Consider the following 15,207-nt stretch of genomic DNA (forward strand, 5'->3'; position numbering starts at 1 on the left):
TGTAAATCCTTCATAATCTTGCACAACATACTGTCAGTATTGAGAAAAACTGGAAGGATTTTGTCATGAGACAATGAAATGATTGGAAAAGCATATAAAGAAGGGAGATAAATTCATTGCAAATAAGAATGACACAAATGTTACAAAGAACCCACTACAAGATAGGCTTCAGGGGCAGGTTGCTCCAGCCAGGGATAGTTTCACAGACCCTACAGCTATTTAGCCAAACAGAAAATGAGCCAGAAATCTGGGTGAGGAGAGAGGGAATCTCAGGTCTTCATGGGTACTAATGCCTTGCTCATGTCTCTGTGAAAGTCCATCTACTTCTTGGCCCTGCCACAGGAAATGAGGACAGTTAACCTCATGACATCATTTTTCACAGTGTTCCCAGGAGGGAGGGTGTGCCAAGCTGCTACAACTCAGACTGAGTTGCACCCTCAGTACTATATTTAGGCTTAGATTTAAAATTGCAACATGAGAAACATACCCTAACAGACAAGAAAAAATCCAAGTGGATAGTAGAACTCAGGGGCCCCAGTCAGGAATCAGGGCCCCATGGTCGTAGGCACTGTACACAAATAGTAAAATGACAGTCACTGACCCAAAGACCCTATAGTGTAAGTAAGGACTCACTCTGGAATAGGACTCCTGTCCTATTGAGGGACAGGAACAGTATTTCAAGTAGGACTTGCTAAAATAATAAATAAAATAATGAAAAGATTGATGGATGTAATGCCTTTCATTATAGGATGGAGTAGGATTGACTGGTTAGAACATAAAAATGGGTGAACTGGGATTCAGTTTCTGCCTTGAGAGCGTATCTGATGGCAAACTGACACTACTCTCAGTCATAGGTGAAAGGCAGAGAAGAATTTTGAGGCTAATGTAAAACTTTCCATGGAAACCCAGAGAGAATTCTGCATAATGGGAGATAGTATAGGAGGGCCTTACTACTGACTCCTGAAATTAGGCTTAGTACATACATTCATAGATTCTAAGGCCAGAAGGGACAACTCTGATCATCTAATCAGACCTCCTGTATAAAAAAACGCCAGAGAACTCCCCCAAAATAATTCCTAGAGCAGAGCTTTTAGAATAAACATCCAATCAAGACAATTAAAAAATGGTCAGTGATGGAGAATGCCCCACAACACCCCTGGGAAATTGTTCCCATGGTTAACTACTCTCACTGTTAAAAATTTACACTTTACAATTTACTCTCCATTTGTCTAGCTTCAACTTCCAGCCATTGGATTATGTTACACCTTCCTCTGCCAGACAGAAGACACCATTATTATATATTTGTTCCCCATACAGGTACTCATCGATTGGAATCAAGTCACCTCTTAACTTTCTCTTTGTTAAACTAAATAGATTGAGCTCTTTGAATTTCTTTCTCTAAGGCAGGTTTTATAAGCCTTTAATCATTCTTGTGGCTCTTCTCTGAATCTTCTCCAATTTAGCAACATCCTTCTTGTATTGAGGGTACCAGAAATGGACACAGTATTCCAGCAGTGGTCACATCAGTGTCAAATACAAAGGTAAAATAACCTCTGTACTCCTAGCAGAGATTCCCCTGTTTATGCATCCCAGGATTGCATTAGCTCTCTTGGCCAGTGTCACACTGGGAGTTCATGTGCAGCTGATTAGCTATATAAAATAGGACAGAATTCACCCAGCAGCACATTCCAGGGAGAAATCAAATATTCCATTTTAATAATCAGTTAGTGTATCCTAAACATAAAAAAAACACTCAACTGCCATGCCAGGATGGATAAAGGGTCCATCTAGTCTGCTATTCTGTCTCCAGTCAAGGCTTGATGGTTCAGAGGAAGGGATAAACCCCTAAAATATAGCTAGTTATGCAATACACATGGTAGTGTTCGGCATTAAACACCAACAATCAATTCTATGAGAGTAGCTTCACAGTGCACCCCCCGAACTTTGAGCTTCACAGACCTTTGGTTCATTACTGAAGTTCAATTCAGGGAAAGTCCTGCAGTCTACATGGGCTGAAAGGACACTGACATTAAAGGCAGTATGGTTTGTATAGAGACTGCATGATTGGCCCTCACACTTTTAGCCAAACTGATCTGTTAGCATTAAAATAAAATCAAGGCCCTCGTCCAGCAAAGAGAACTGCACAGTTAGACCCTTGAACCCACATTCAATAAAGTTGCAGGATTGGAGCAACTTTGTGTCTATGGATTTACTGCAACTCTGCATTCTCATTGAACAAAACATTCAGGCTACATTCCATGGCATCAACAACATAGAGGAAACTCACAGCGACCCCACACCCCGTCAGATATTTCACACACAGTTCATAGTCTTTCCAACGCATAGGGACGGCATTAACATCTGAACACTTTGTGTACCTTTTCCTCCTAATGCCTATTTCAGAGTTTCCTTCATGCTGGCAGCCTTAGTATATGGAAATGGTTTACAATGAGGTAACTGTGAAATCTATCCTCCATCTGTACCCCCAAAAGAGAGCGAGTACACGCAATGTTAACGGGTAGACCACAGAACAGCTGTACGCTCTCTCTTAACCCCTTGCTGGCAATGAAGAGGACCCCTGCTTTATTCATCTGGAATAGGAAAAAGCACCTGATACACACACATTGTACCAAGTCAGCTGGTTGCATCTCCCTGGTGCTTTCTTAAGTGCTTTGCATGTGCTAACATCACACCTTTAAATATTAGTTTATACAAGACCTGAAAAGGTTTGTATCATTTTAAAGATCTTCTCAGGAAGGAGAAGGTTTTCATAAAGAAGAAGAGATATTTATGTGTAGATCTTATCCCAACCAGTTATGTTCTCAAGAAAACTTATATCCTGCATTCTTATTTGTCTTCCAGTTAAGAAGAAAGCATAGATGACAATAAGAAATGTGAGAGGTATTTATTAGAAAACATAATATTGTGAATATTTGCATTAATGAAATAAGCCAAGCTGCCATCCCTGGATGAAAGTTTTTAGAACAGATACAGCCTGGAAACTGGCAGAGTTGTATATGAAGAAAGAACATGCCTCAGACTTGCTCTGGAATGACTCCATCTAACGGTGAGAAGGAAGTTCAGTCTCCATGGCCCATTCTATTATTATCCTGTCTACTAGCCTGGGGCCAGATTTTCCAAAGAGCTCATCTCCTGTTTACTCACCAGAACAAGTAGCTAGATTTCCAGGAAAGGTTATCATGCTGCATGTGCACTGGGCGGTGAGCACTTTTGAAAGTCTAGCCCCATGGAAGCCTACAGTGATATTCATTTTTCTGTATCCTGCTACCAGCCTCTACACTAACCATTCCCTCATGAAATGCACTTCTATGACACCTTAAAAGTAGAGATAGGACTGAATTGCACTGTTCAGGGGTGTTTGGATCTAGGGTTTTGGTTTTGGCCAGATTTCTTTTTAAACAAATGTGATATTCTTTCCAGGAAGGAGCCCAATTCAAAAGAGTTAAATCACTGAGTTTTCTTGATAACAAATCGCAACCAGGAGGTATGATGTCATGCCCAGAATAATAATTAACGTAATGTTAAATCTCTCTTTTTCACACGGCTTTGTGTTTACATGGACATCAGCAGGAAACTTTACCTCATTAAAATGACATAATTCCTTTTACTTGACTTCCCAAAGTGCCATAATCACCCAGACAAACACCTTTGAACTTAGCCAGATGTTTATAAAAATACAAGAGCTGTTTGGCCAAAATCTTTGCACCAACCTATATCATAAAACAAGGACTGGATCTTCCTCCACCTTAATTTGCCTTTGGATTTGCTCAGTTTTATTAAAATGACTCCTTTTCTCCCCTTGCCTCTCCAGCACATGCAACTATTTTAATACAAGAAGCATCAAAGTGTTTTGCAGCTGTAGGACTAAAAAAGTCTCTAACAATGCAGATGGGAAATGGAATACCGCTCCTAAGTGGCATTTGGCTAAAAACCTCGATCATTTATTGCACAGCACATTCTTATTAGTTTTGCAAAACTTATGTAAATTTTATTAAGGACTTGAGAATTAAAGCCAAATGAAACTTTAAGCATGAAGCAATCAAAGTCTAGTAAGGCCAGCAGGGAAGGGAGTGATAACTTAGTTTGTTTGAGAATTCACCTCCAAATTAGTTGTCAGGGACACAATTTCATAAATATTTATTTTATTCACTTTTTTACTACCCTACAACAAAAGAGTATCCATCTAGTACTTTGGTCATCCTTGACAATCTGATAAAACTAATTAATAAACAGACCTGGCATTTATCCCAGATCAAATCAAATAACCCAGCAGCAACATAAACACAACAAAACTTAATTGACTTATCCTCATCATCGACACCTGAGTTCTGCACCAGTGCTACCCAACCCTACCCAACACCCATCTATTTACAGTAAAGGAACAGACTCAGATCAACAAGGGGCAGTCTCAGCAGTTTGTATCCCATTTTGTAGTATAAGGCAGTTAAATACAGGGTTTTCTTCCTCTCATCTGCATCTTCACAAAGACTAATGTACAACCTGTGGAAGTAGCTGTCTCTTCTATGATGACAATACTAATTAGCCTTTATATAGTACACCTCGTCTTCAAATCACTTGACAATCATTTTGTCAAGTTCATCTCTGCTTTAATACTTTTGACTTCAACTAATTAATCCTTACAAAAACCTTGCAGGGTAGGTATTAGCCCAATTCTACAGAGAGACAAACTGAGGCAGAGCTTAAATGACAAAGCCACAAGGGTAGAACCAAAATGAGCACTTAGTTCCTGGTCCTTTAAGGGTACATCTACACCTCAATTCAACAGCCCCTTAGCTTGAGCCCCGTGAGCCTGAGTCAGCTGGCATGACCCAGCCACAGGCTTTTAATTGCAGTGTAGACATACTCTAAGACTACACTTCTGCAGTAAAATTATACAGGTACAGTAAGTGCATTGGGTGTCAGTAGGTTGTGATTCAGGACCTGGTGTGTTGGTCGGAATGGGGAAGCAGTGGAGAAAGAGGGCAGAATGGAACTACAACAGTGTGAGCCAGGTTTCAATGTTTGCCTTTCATTAAGCCAACAGCTACAATAAGCAGCACCTTTTGGGACTCTGAGCTACATTACTCATAAAGCTCTAGTTTTACTCCTCTCCAGCCATGTGGCAGGAATTCAAGTGGGTGGAGCTCCCTTTCCTCTGGAAATAGCTGATAAAATCCGCCCCCCCCCCCGCATCTTTTTCCCCCTTTTCGACACACAGCCCCAGACAGGATATGGGTGTGGATCTGCAGTCACGAATGACACAAAGAAAAGAGAAAAGAGAATGTGGGAAGGAGGAGGGTTGACAACTCAAACCATTACATCACTGCAGTCAGCCATGAGCGGGGTCACCCAATCAACACTTAACCCTGCTCAGTCAGAGCCAGTAAAGAGGGATTTTGCTTTGTTTTGTAGCCTGACTTAAGTTGGCTCTTAGATAAGCCACTGACCTTAGGAGCCCGATTTCTCAGGCAGCTTCTGTGATGCTTGTGGCTTGTATACTTACAACAATTAGCCTTCTAGAAGAAGTTGAACCTGAATTACCATTCCTCCTTGGCCTCACCAATTTTCAGCGCTTAACTTTATTTTGCAAGATCTTGGTAAAAGAATATGTACTTGAGGATGATCGCATGCAAAAACAGGTAGACATATGAAGCATAGTGATGCAGCACCCCACTCATGGGTACAAACACATATAGTTTGCATGAGGTACAAATACGTAGAGTCTTGCACTAGTGCACCATCTACAAGTTTTAATACATGCACCAGTAGGACAATTCACTGCACTGTTCACCAGTAGTGCATACTTTCCAGCGTATATACATCACCATTCTTGCAGTTAATATTGTAGCCATGTAAAAATCACGTAGAGCTGAATCTTGGCATACAGAAACGTTCCCTAAACATTAACAAAGGTTTGGTTTGGGTTTGATTCAAGTCCCAGACAAAAGCCTTTATTTTAAACTAACAGGTTTGCCCATCTCTACTGATTCAGCACCATATTATGATCTCCTGATCTACCCCTTTGATGGTGTAGCTGGAATGTACAAACCAAAGTAACCAACCCCCCAAATCATTTTTAAACCACCCGTATCTCAATTGTTTTTAGCTCTTAAAAATAAACCAGAAAGGCCAGTAGATATTGTGGACAAATATTTCCCACTTAGCAGCTTTCACTCAGAAGGATCCCAAGATATAATGCAAGTTATATTTACATACAGCAGTGGCTGAAATGCAGCAGTTCCTGGGATGCACCGCACCCTTGTACACCCTTGTGGGTAAGGGACATTTTGGCTTCTGACTCTAAGGCTAATGCTATGTCTACACTACAGCCAGGACTGATGCTCTGAGATCGATCCACCAGTGGTCAATTTAGCAGGTCTAGTGAAGACCCACGAAATCAACCACAGATCGCTCTCCAGTCGACCCCTGTACTCTACCCCGACGAGAAGAATAAGGTAAGTAGATGGGAAAATTTCTCCCATTGACCCCCATGGTGTAGACCCTGCAGTAACTTGATCTCCGGTACGTTGACTCCAACTACGTTATTCACATAGCTGGAGCTGTATAGCATAGGTCAACTTACCGTGGTAGTGTAGACATAGCCTTAGGCAAATGCTCAAATGAGAGGATAGATGGTTTTGAGGGGACTCAGGAGAAAAGGGTTCTACTCCTGCCTCTGCCACGGGCCCACTCTGTGACTGTGGATGAATCACTTTGGGATTAATTTTCAAAAGTGCTCAGACTGTGTGGTTCAAAGGTTTTAAAAAGGTTGACATGGTGCTGGGAATGCATCCAACTAGCTTAGCTATGAAATGTAGCCCAGCTGCCAACTATCAGCTCACAATAGTGTTACTTAGTTCTTATATAGTGCTTTTCATACATAAACATCACACACTTTGCAAAAAGGTATCATTATCCCCATTTTACAAATAGGGAATTTGAAGCATCAAGTTGAAATAACTGGCTCACGATAACAAAACAGGTTAGTGGCAAAGCCAGGAATAGACCCCTAAGTGCAATATCTAAAATGTATGAAAAGCAGTTCTTGGAAAGACTATAAATTGTTATAGGAATAAATCTGAATTATAGTTTAACATTTAGATTAGACAAGTACTGAATCACTCCTTATTAGCCTTCAAGTAATGTGTTTCATCATTCTGGATTTGCTTTTACCCTGAACCTATTCTAATCTTACTTCAGAGTCTGAAAAGATATGTCAACAAATTTTCCGTTGCAACAGCATAGAGCTGCTCTGTTTTCATTTACTATATGTCAGTGGGAAAGAGGGAATTCTCAGCTTGCTATATAAGCCAATTTGTACATAGCTCTTGAAAGGCATCCTTCTATTGTCTAGCACGGAAGTGGAGAAATGTTGCTGGGAAACAAGATTAAAAGCCAAGGGAGAGATCAGCAAGGAAATTGATTAGGAGATATTTGCTTTGTTAAAGTTGTGCATCTGAGCTGGGTCGTGACCCCAAGAGGTTCCGAACACCTACAGCTCAGAGGTCAGTAACAAGTTGCAGGTCTTCAGAATTATGCAGGGACCAACACTTAACTATGACGTGACAGACAAATTGTTCCTTCCTTAATGAACATGATTTTAAACAAGCTAGGGACAGTCCTATTCCAGCACCATCACAGATTAGGAAGCAAGGTGATGGAACATCTTCTAGTGGAATAAGCGCCTTTACATCACTACAGCACCTACTGCAGAAGGTGTGTCTTTCTCTCTCCCATTAATCAACCTAGGTACTTATCTAGCCCATTGGAACAACATGAGTTCTGCATTATGAGCACATAGGTGCAAGAACATGCTGAGTTGTAAATATACAATTGAAGTTACTGTTTTCTTATTCTAAAGAATATGTGAATTGTTTCACTCTCAATTGATGTTTTCATAGATATTATGGTACCAAATCTCAATTCTCTCTCTTTGGTAAAGATCCTGCTGCAATGCACGAAGAGATAAGAAACTGGTTATAGTTAGTTCGGTGGTATTGGGCGAGACAGACAGGCTCTCCAGAGTTACTATCCATTTCCAGGGAAGAGAGATTAGCTTAGTTGTGGACTACAGGTGACTTGGTTGGAGGCTGCATGCCACTGACTGTTAGAGACCCTTTGCTGACAGACCCATGGTATAGAATAGAGTGATTTTGGAGAAGTCTGTCAGTGCATACGAGCATAAACTTTTCACATGGTTTGTGATTTTATTGCAGTGCTAGAACTTGGGCAAATTTCAGTGAGAGGTTGAGCAAATTGGAATGGGCTGGGGCCTGAATTTCAGGTAGAAATAAAGTGAAATTGAATGAGTTTGACCCCAAGCCAGGTGTTTTGGGATTTGTTCGGTGGCTTCTGTGACACTCTGCACCCCATATTCACCATAGTAATATGATTATGATATAATTATGTGGCATCTGGTACAAGGTATGCCTTGTAAGGTATCATTCTAAAAGTCTTGATCTGTTGAACATTATCTTGTTGGATTGTATGCGTTATCATTGTATGCGAAGTTACAGAGTTTTGCTATGTACTGTATATGTTACTGAAAGATGTTGTGAAGTTGAAAACACCCACAGCTAGCCTTTCAGGTACAACAATGAAGAAGCTAGATAGTGCTAATCATCCATCAGCAAAGACAATTGACCTTGGAAAACGTTTATCCTCACCAAAGAACATTTCAGCCAGCCTATGAGTAATGGATGCTATGACTCAGCAAGGCATGCAAGGGCATGTGACCAGACCACATGACACTGAACTCCATTTTGGTACCTGTATTTTTCTACAAGCTGGGCTGAGAACTTAGCTTGGAACAAAGGGTTCCTACCATATGGAAAAACTATATAAGATGGGAAGTGTCATCACCTCTTGGCCTCACTTCCCACACAAGAGAACTCCTGGAAACATCTAAGGATCAAAGACTGAACAGGGGAAAGTGCTGGTCCCAGGCTAATGGGATTTCTAGCCTGTGTATGGAAATTTGGTGAACTGCTTGTATCACCAGTAAGGGTGAGAGATTGCTAATTCAAATCCTATCTATCTAATATATTATGCTTAGTTTGCATTTTTTGTTTATTTGATAGATAATCTGCTTTGAGCTGTTTGATATCACCTAAAACAAGTTTATTAACTACAGAAAAAGAGATTAAAAGTGATTATATGTTTTATCTTAACCAATGCATCTTTAAGTGAAGTGTCTGGGAAAATCTCAGCTTGGTTAACACAGGCTGGTTTTTCATATCTTTCCCATATCAAGGGGGAAGTGAACTACATTAGTGAACTTGCATTGCACAGATCCCTGTGCAATGCAAGCTCATTCTGGGTTTATACTCCAGCAGGGGTGCAAGCCTAGGGAGCTGGGAAATTGTGCTCCATTATGAATCTATGAGAGGCTTAAGTAAGACACTCAGTTGGGTGTGTGGTGCCACCTGCTGTCGTGTTGGGTGATAACAGGGCCTGGAGAGGCTGGCTGAATCACCAGCAGAGCAATGTGAGAGAGAGACCAGCCCTGCTAATTGTTAGAGGGCACAGCGGCTCCAATGGCTCCAGACTGCATCCTGGGGGTAACAACCGGTCACAGGTTCCCAGACCTTTATCTCCTCCTGACCAAAAAGGTTTGTTTGTATGAATCCCTGCAAATTACCAAATTTTGCACAGCACCTGCTATAAAAGTCTTCCTGAATGAAAATAAGGCCTTAGGAGCAGCTTATTGTGATAACAAGTGACTAGAAGGGCTAAGAAAGGAGGAAGGGAAAACAACTTGTAGAATTAAAAGATGTGCAATAGAGCTGGTGCTTAGGTGCTTGAAAATTGATGGCCAGAACCACTTCCTTTGCAGTAACTGGTTTATAAACTCATGCCATTGAGTTTATATATTCTTCTAGTTTGTGGACACCTGAAAAAGCTCATGTACTAGAAGCCACCAAAAAGGCAGCATTATCTATGGAGTAAGGTAAGGAACTAGGATATAGAGCTCCTGGGTTCTGTTTTAACCTGTATAACTGATTCACTGTGGAACCTTGAAACATGTCACCTAGGGACTTATTTCACAAGTGCTAGGCACTCTCAGCTCCAGTAGAAGTCAACGAGAAAAGCAAGTGTTCAGAATCTCTGAAAATCATGCCCTTAATCTCTGTGCTTTATTTTACTCTAATATAGAATGGAAATAATACTTTTCTATCTCACTGGGGTGTTCAGAAACTTACAGACTTGAAGGCCAGAAGGCACCATTATAATCATGTAGTCCGATCTCTGGCACATTCCAGGTCATAGAACCTCACACCCCTATTTTTGTAGTAGTGGGCCCAGTGTCATTGGCTGAGTCACTGCAGTCCTCAAATCTTGATTTAAAGACTTCAAATTACAGAGAATCCACCATTTACTCTAGTTTGAATCAGCAAGTGACCCATGGCCCATGTTACAGAGAAAGGCAAACCACCCTCAAGGTCTCTGTCAATCTGATTTGGGGAATTCCTTCTTGACCCTAAATATGACCATCAGTATGTGGGCAAGACCAACCAGCCAGACATGTGGGAAACTAGTTAACTGTTTGCAAAGCACTGCAATATCCTGTACAAGTGCAGAGTATTGGCATGGCTAATAAAAGGTATCATTTTACAGTATGTGCTTTTTCTCTCAAAGTCCATTACAGATGCAAAATTAAAAAATGACCCACCAACCCATCCACCCCCCTTCACTCCCAAATCCTATCACTTGATAATTTTGCCTTTACCTTTTTTCAACTCACAAGTGACTCAGATTTCTAATTCCAGATGTATGCTGTTGCACAAAAGCCTTGCTTACTACACACCTCAGACATTCATACAATGCTAAAACACACTTTAAAGGTTTCTTCATACTGCACTTTCTGTAAGTGCATACTAAAGGGTGAGATGAAATGGCTCAAATGAGCAATATGTCATGCCAGCTTGATAGAGGAGTGAACCTGATCCTTTTTTAAATATTAGCAATGAAACAAGAGACAGAAGAGCACAATGTAACTGATTATTTAAGAGGATCTACTATCTCACATTTCATTGATAAAGGGGAATATAAAGTAGGTTGGATACCTACAGGATCTTGGATGTTATTCTAATACAGCATATAGAATATTCAGACAAAAATGTTCCCTTATAATTTATTACACCAATCTTCATTAGGATTAAGATTTTTGGTTTTAGATTAAATACATGAAAATCTATTGAAAAGTTAAATATTGCTTAAAAAAACCTAAAACCCAACAAACAAAACACCCTGCACAAAACAAAAATTTACACACCAAAAATCCTCTCTCTCTCTCTCTCTCTCTGTTTTTTTTTTCCCTGTGCTGAGTGTTACTTGTGGAATTAAGAAGGGTGGAGGATTCCCCATAGTCACAAGTAGTTCATCTGAGGAAGCAAAGGTTTTTTTGGAAGCGGGCAGATTTTTTATAATACCGGGTGTTGTAGTTACACTTGTTTTTTAAATAAGTGTTTAATTCCTGTAAAATAGTCATCACAAATTAGAAACCTCTGTCCTTTTAGGCTAATGCAGAGCAACAAATGACACACATTCATTAGAGGTACTCTGTACATTTACATCTTCCTTATAACATGGTTTCTAATGGGATGCTTTCATATCTTGGTTCCCAACTCTTCTTAAAGCTGTAATAATTTCTGTTCAGAACACTCATTTTTGGCTGTTTTGGGGAAGACGGACTCAGGAAGTGTACTTCCTCTACATATAATGTCCTCAATATAATGCTCTTCACATAAGTCTGCTCCAATTTTATTGAACATACATTATATCACACTTACAGTACACTCACTCTTTTCTCTACCTTGCTATCCAAGGAGCAGTAGTACAGAAGGGTATTTCCCTATGCATTATTTCGCCTCCACCCTACCTCAACCCCCGCTACTCTATTTTGTGCTTAACGCATTTAGTAGCCATAAATGTAGCCTTTTAATGTTTAATACTCACCCATTAAGCTCAGAACGTAGAACACTGTCCAGAAAAGCTGCTTCCTCTTCATTGCTTTTAAACTCCCCAGGAACAACATCCCTGCTGATTACTTACGAGCAAAACTGGATATTACTTTTGTACTCTTGGGTTTTTAAGTTCTGCTGCAGCTCTGTTGAGACCGTGTGCAGCTCCCCTTCAGTTCAAATCTTTGAGGCCAGTAACATGTGGGGTGGAATTCCCTTGCACGGGTTATGCTTGTGGTTCCAAATTATGAGGTGGAGTTTGTCCAAAGTGTGATCTAGCTTTAAATAGTTCATAGCAATCTCACTATCACATTGTTAACTTTTTCCCCTCCCCTATATCCTTTTTTTTTTTTTTTTTTAACATGACACACGCTTAACTCTTTCATGGAAGCTGCTTCCTTTCGCTTTAAAAATGAAGAGAGATATACAATTTGCATTATACTGAAAGTGAGCATAATATGGTTTGTGTAATTAAAGTAAAATTCCCCTTTTACCCTGAATTAGTATAACTTAAAAGCAGTATAAAAATATGAAATTACATATCCACCCACACCCATCCTTGTATGATAATATTGCAGGAACCTTGAAGGCTTTTAGAATCTGGGATTTTTTGAGTAATTAAATTAAGAATGAACCTGGTACCAAACCCATCACTGACTGAAATAGGAACAATGTTGTTTATTTCAATACTGAATTCACTTAGGCCAGCAATGAACATGGTTCACAGATGAAAGGGCTTTGAAACTTATGGTCAGTGTTGGGACTGAGTAACTTATAGATAAAAACAAGTTCTAAAGCCTTGGAGGGAGGCCTAGAAGCAACTTCCTGCAGCTTACTTCTGTTGATAACAAATGCAGCTAAGGGTGCAAATTGGTGAATTCTAAAGGCCAAATATTTGGTTTTCGCTGGTACCCTGATGAGACTCAGGGACAAGTCATTTCTAGCAAGAATTATTTAACACACTTAGGGGAAAGGATGTCCTACATCAGTCAAGTAAATTCCCTCCTTATTCCTTTCAATTCAGATGGAGGGCAAGTTGCTTTTTCCGTCCCATTTTCTCTGTTTCCTGTTCTTCTCTATTTAGTTTGTTTCCTTTTCCTTTCCTTCACAGCAAAAAATAACCTTAGAACAGGAGACTTCCCATTTTTCTAATAAGGGTTACATCTTAACAGAAACTCTCACAGACACCTTCCTTCCCAGTCACGACTGTGCCGCAACCCCCACAGCGCCGCAATCCCCACAGCACCACTCCCCCACCTGTTTGTTATAACTAGTTCTACTTAGGTAGAAATTTAGCATTAGGAAAGTATTTACTGTAATTTTAGTGGCTTTGATGAATTTTAGTAGGTGGAAAGATGAGAGTCAGCACCTTTTGACCAACAAACTCTTAGTGGATCAACAACAAACACGCACCAGACAAGTCTGGGAACTTTGTTCCAAGAATATACAATCCATAAACTTGACAGGCTGCTCTCATAGTCATTCTGTGGATGGAGAACTCGACGGAAGCCATAAACCTGAATTCTGGTCCTGGCTATGTCACTAATATTGTGGTCTTCACTAAGTCACTTAAACCCTGACTCAGTTTCATCACCTGCAAACTGACAATAATCATTCACTCCGTTTGTAAGGAACTTTGAGATCCTCAGGTAAAAAGACACTCTGTAAGTGCTATATATTGTTCTGACGTCACATTGGTGAGACTCAAAAGTAAATCCATCCAAATCAATGGAGCAGGCTGAGGCACTAGACCCTAGAATGCAATTTGGAGATTTGTCCAAGGTACAAATTGTTCCTTTAATACACCTCTACCCCGATATAACATGGCCCGATATAACATGAATTCGCATATAACGCAGTAAAGCAGCTCTCCAGGGAGGCGGGCTGCACACTCCAGCAGATCAAAGCAAGTTTGATATAACGCAGTTTCACCTATAACGCAGTAAGATTTTTTGGCTCCTGAGGACAGCGTTATATTGGGGTAGAGATGTATGATAAATTTTAATATAAAAGAAAAAAAACTACTGTTGTCTGGCTTTGCTATAAAAACTTCACTTCTCAAAAAATCTATTTAATCTCCCAAAATTAACAGTATGGAAGATTAAGAAATATTTGTTCTGTTCAGTGTGACAAACTGCTGAAAAAGTAAACACTGAATTGATATTAATTTTTGCTTTTGATGCTATAAAAAGAACATATTTATTTTACCTAAGAAGTCAGTCTTAGCAAGATGCCTACCTAACAGGTTGTACAGCAGAATAAAGAGGAGAGAGAGAGAGAAATAAAGGCACCCTCCCCAATCTAATATTTTCTATGTGGGTGCCTTTCACTCCTGTTTTGCCCCAGACACCTTACTGCCGTATCTGGGACTCTCCCACCCCACCCCACCCCAAATGAAAACATAGTAGCATTGCAGACTGTTATGAGCATTAAGAAAATATATCTGTTATGGAACTATCATGTGAAATGAAATCCCTCATTAGATTGTGATTTAATTAGGGCTGTTAATTAATTGCAGTTAACTCACGCAATTAACTCAAAAATTAATGGTGATTAAAAAAATTAATCGCACTGTTAAGCAATAGAATACTAATTGAAATTTATTAAATATTTTTGGATGTTTTTCTACATTTTCAAATACAGTATATCGATTTCAGTTACATCACAGAATACAAAGTATACCGTGCGCACTTTATATTATTTTTATTATAAATATTTGCACTGTAAAAATGATAAACAAAAGAAACAGTATTTTTCAATTCACCTCATCTAAGTATGACCTGCAATCTCTTTATCATGAAAGTGCAATTTACAAATGTAATTTTTTTGTTACATAACTGCACTCAAAAACAAAACAATGTAAAACTTTAGAGCCTACAAGTCCACTCAGTCCTACTTCAGCCTATCACTAAGAGAAACAAGTTTGTTTACATTTATGGGAGGTAATGCTGCCCCTTCTTATTTACAATGTCACCTGAAAGTGAGAGCAGGCATTTGAGTGATGCTGTTGTAGCTGGTGTCGCAAGATATTTACGTGCCAGTTGTGCTAAAAATTCATATGCCTCTTCATGCTTTGGCTATGGATCCAGAGGACAACATGCGTCCATGCTGATGACGCTCGTTAAAAAATAATGTGTTAATTGAGTTTGTGACTTAACTCCTTGGGGGAGAATTGCATGTCTCCTGCTCTGCTTTACCGTCATTCTGCCATATATTTCATGTT

The 15,207-nt window shown here is 39.8% G+C and overlaps 1 protein-coding gene across 4 annotated transcripts in view; it reads right to left on the minus strand.

The window, feature by feature from the left end:
- The window catches only part of CD34 (CD34 molecule), a 29,373-nt gene extending 17,108 nt beyond the window's left edge, over positions 1-12,265 (minus strand). For 3 of the 4 annotated variants that reach the window (XR_004000264.1, XM_030561671.1, XM_030561673.1), the window contains exon 1: positions 11,980-12,265. Coding sequence is in view for 3 of the 4 variants with exons in the window: in XM_030561671.1 (XP_030417531.1) it covers positions 11,980-12,058 (79 nt within the window). In the remaining variant the exon portion in view is untranslated. The remainder of the gene's footprint in view (positions 1-11,979) is intronic. The other variant, XM_030561672.1, reaches the window with a different exon arrangement.
- Between the last annotated feature and the right edge of the window lie 2,942 nt (positions 12,266-15,207).

Source organism: Gopherus evgoodei, chromosome 4 (assembly GCF_007399415.2).
Source record: "Gopherus evgoodei ecotype Sinaloan lineage chromosome 4, rGopEvg1_v1.p, whole genome shotgun sequence".
In the NCBI taxonomy this organism is placed as follows: Eukaryota; Metazoa; Chordata; order Testudines; family Testudinidae; genus Gopherus; species Gopherus evgoodei.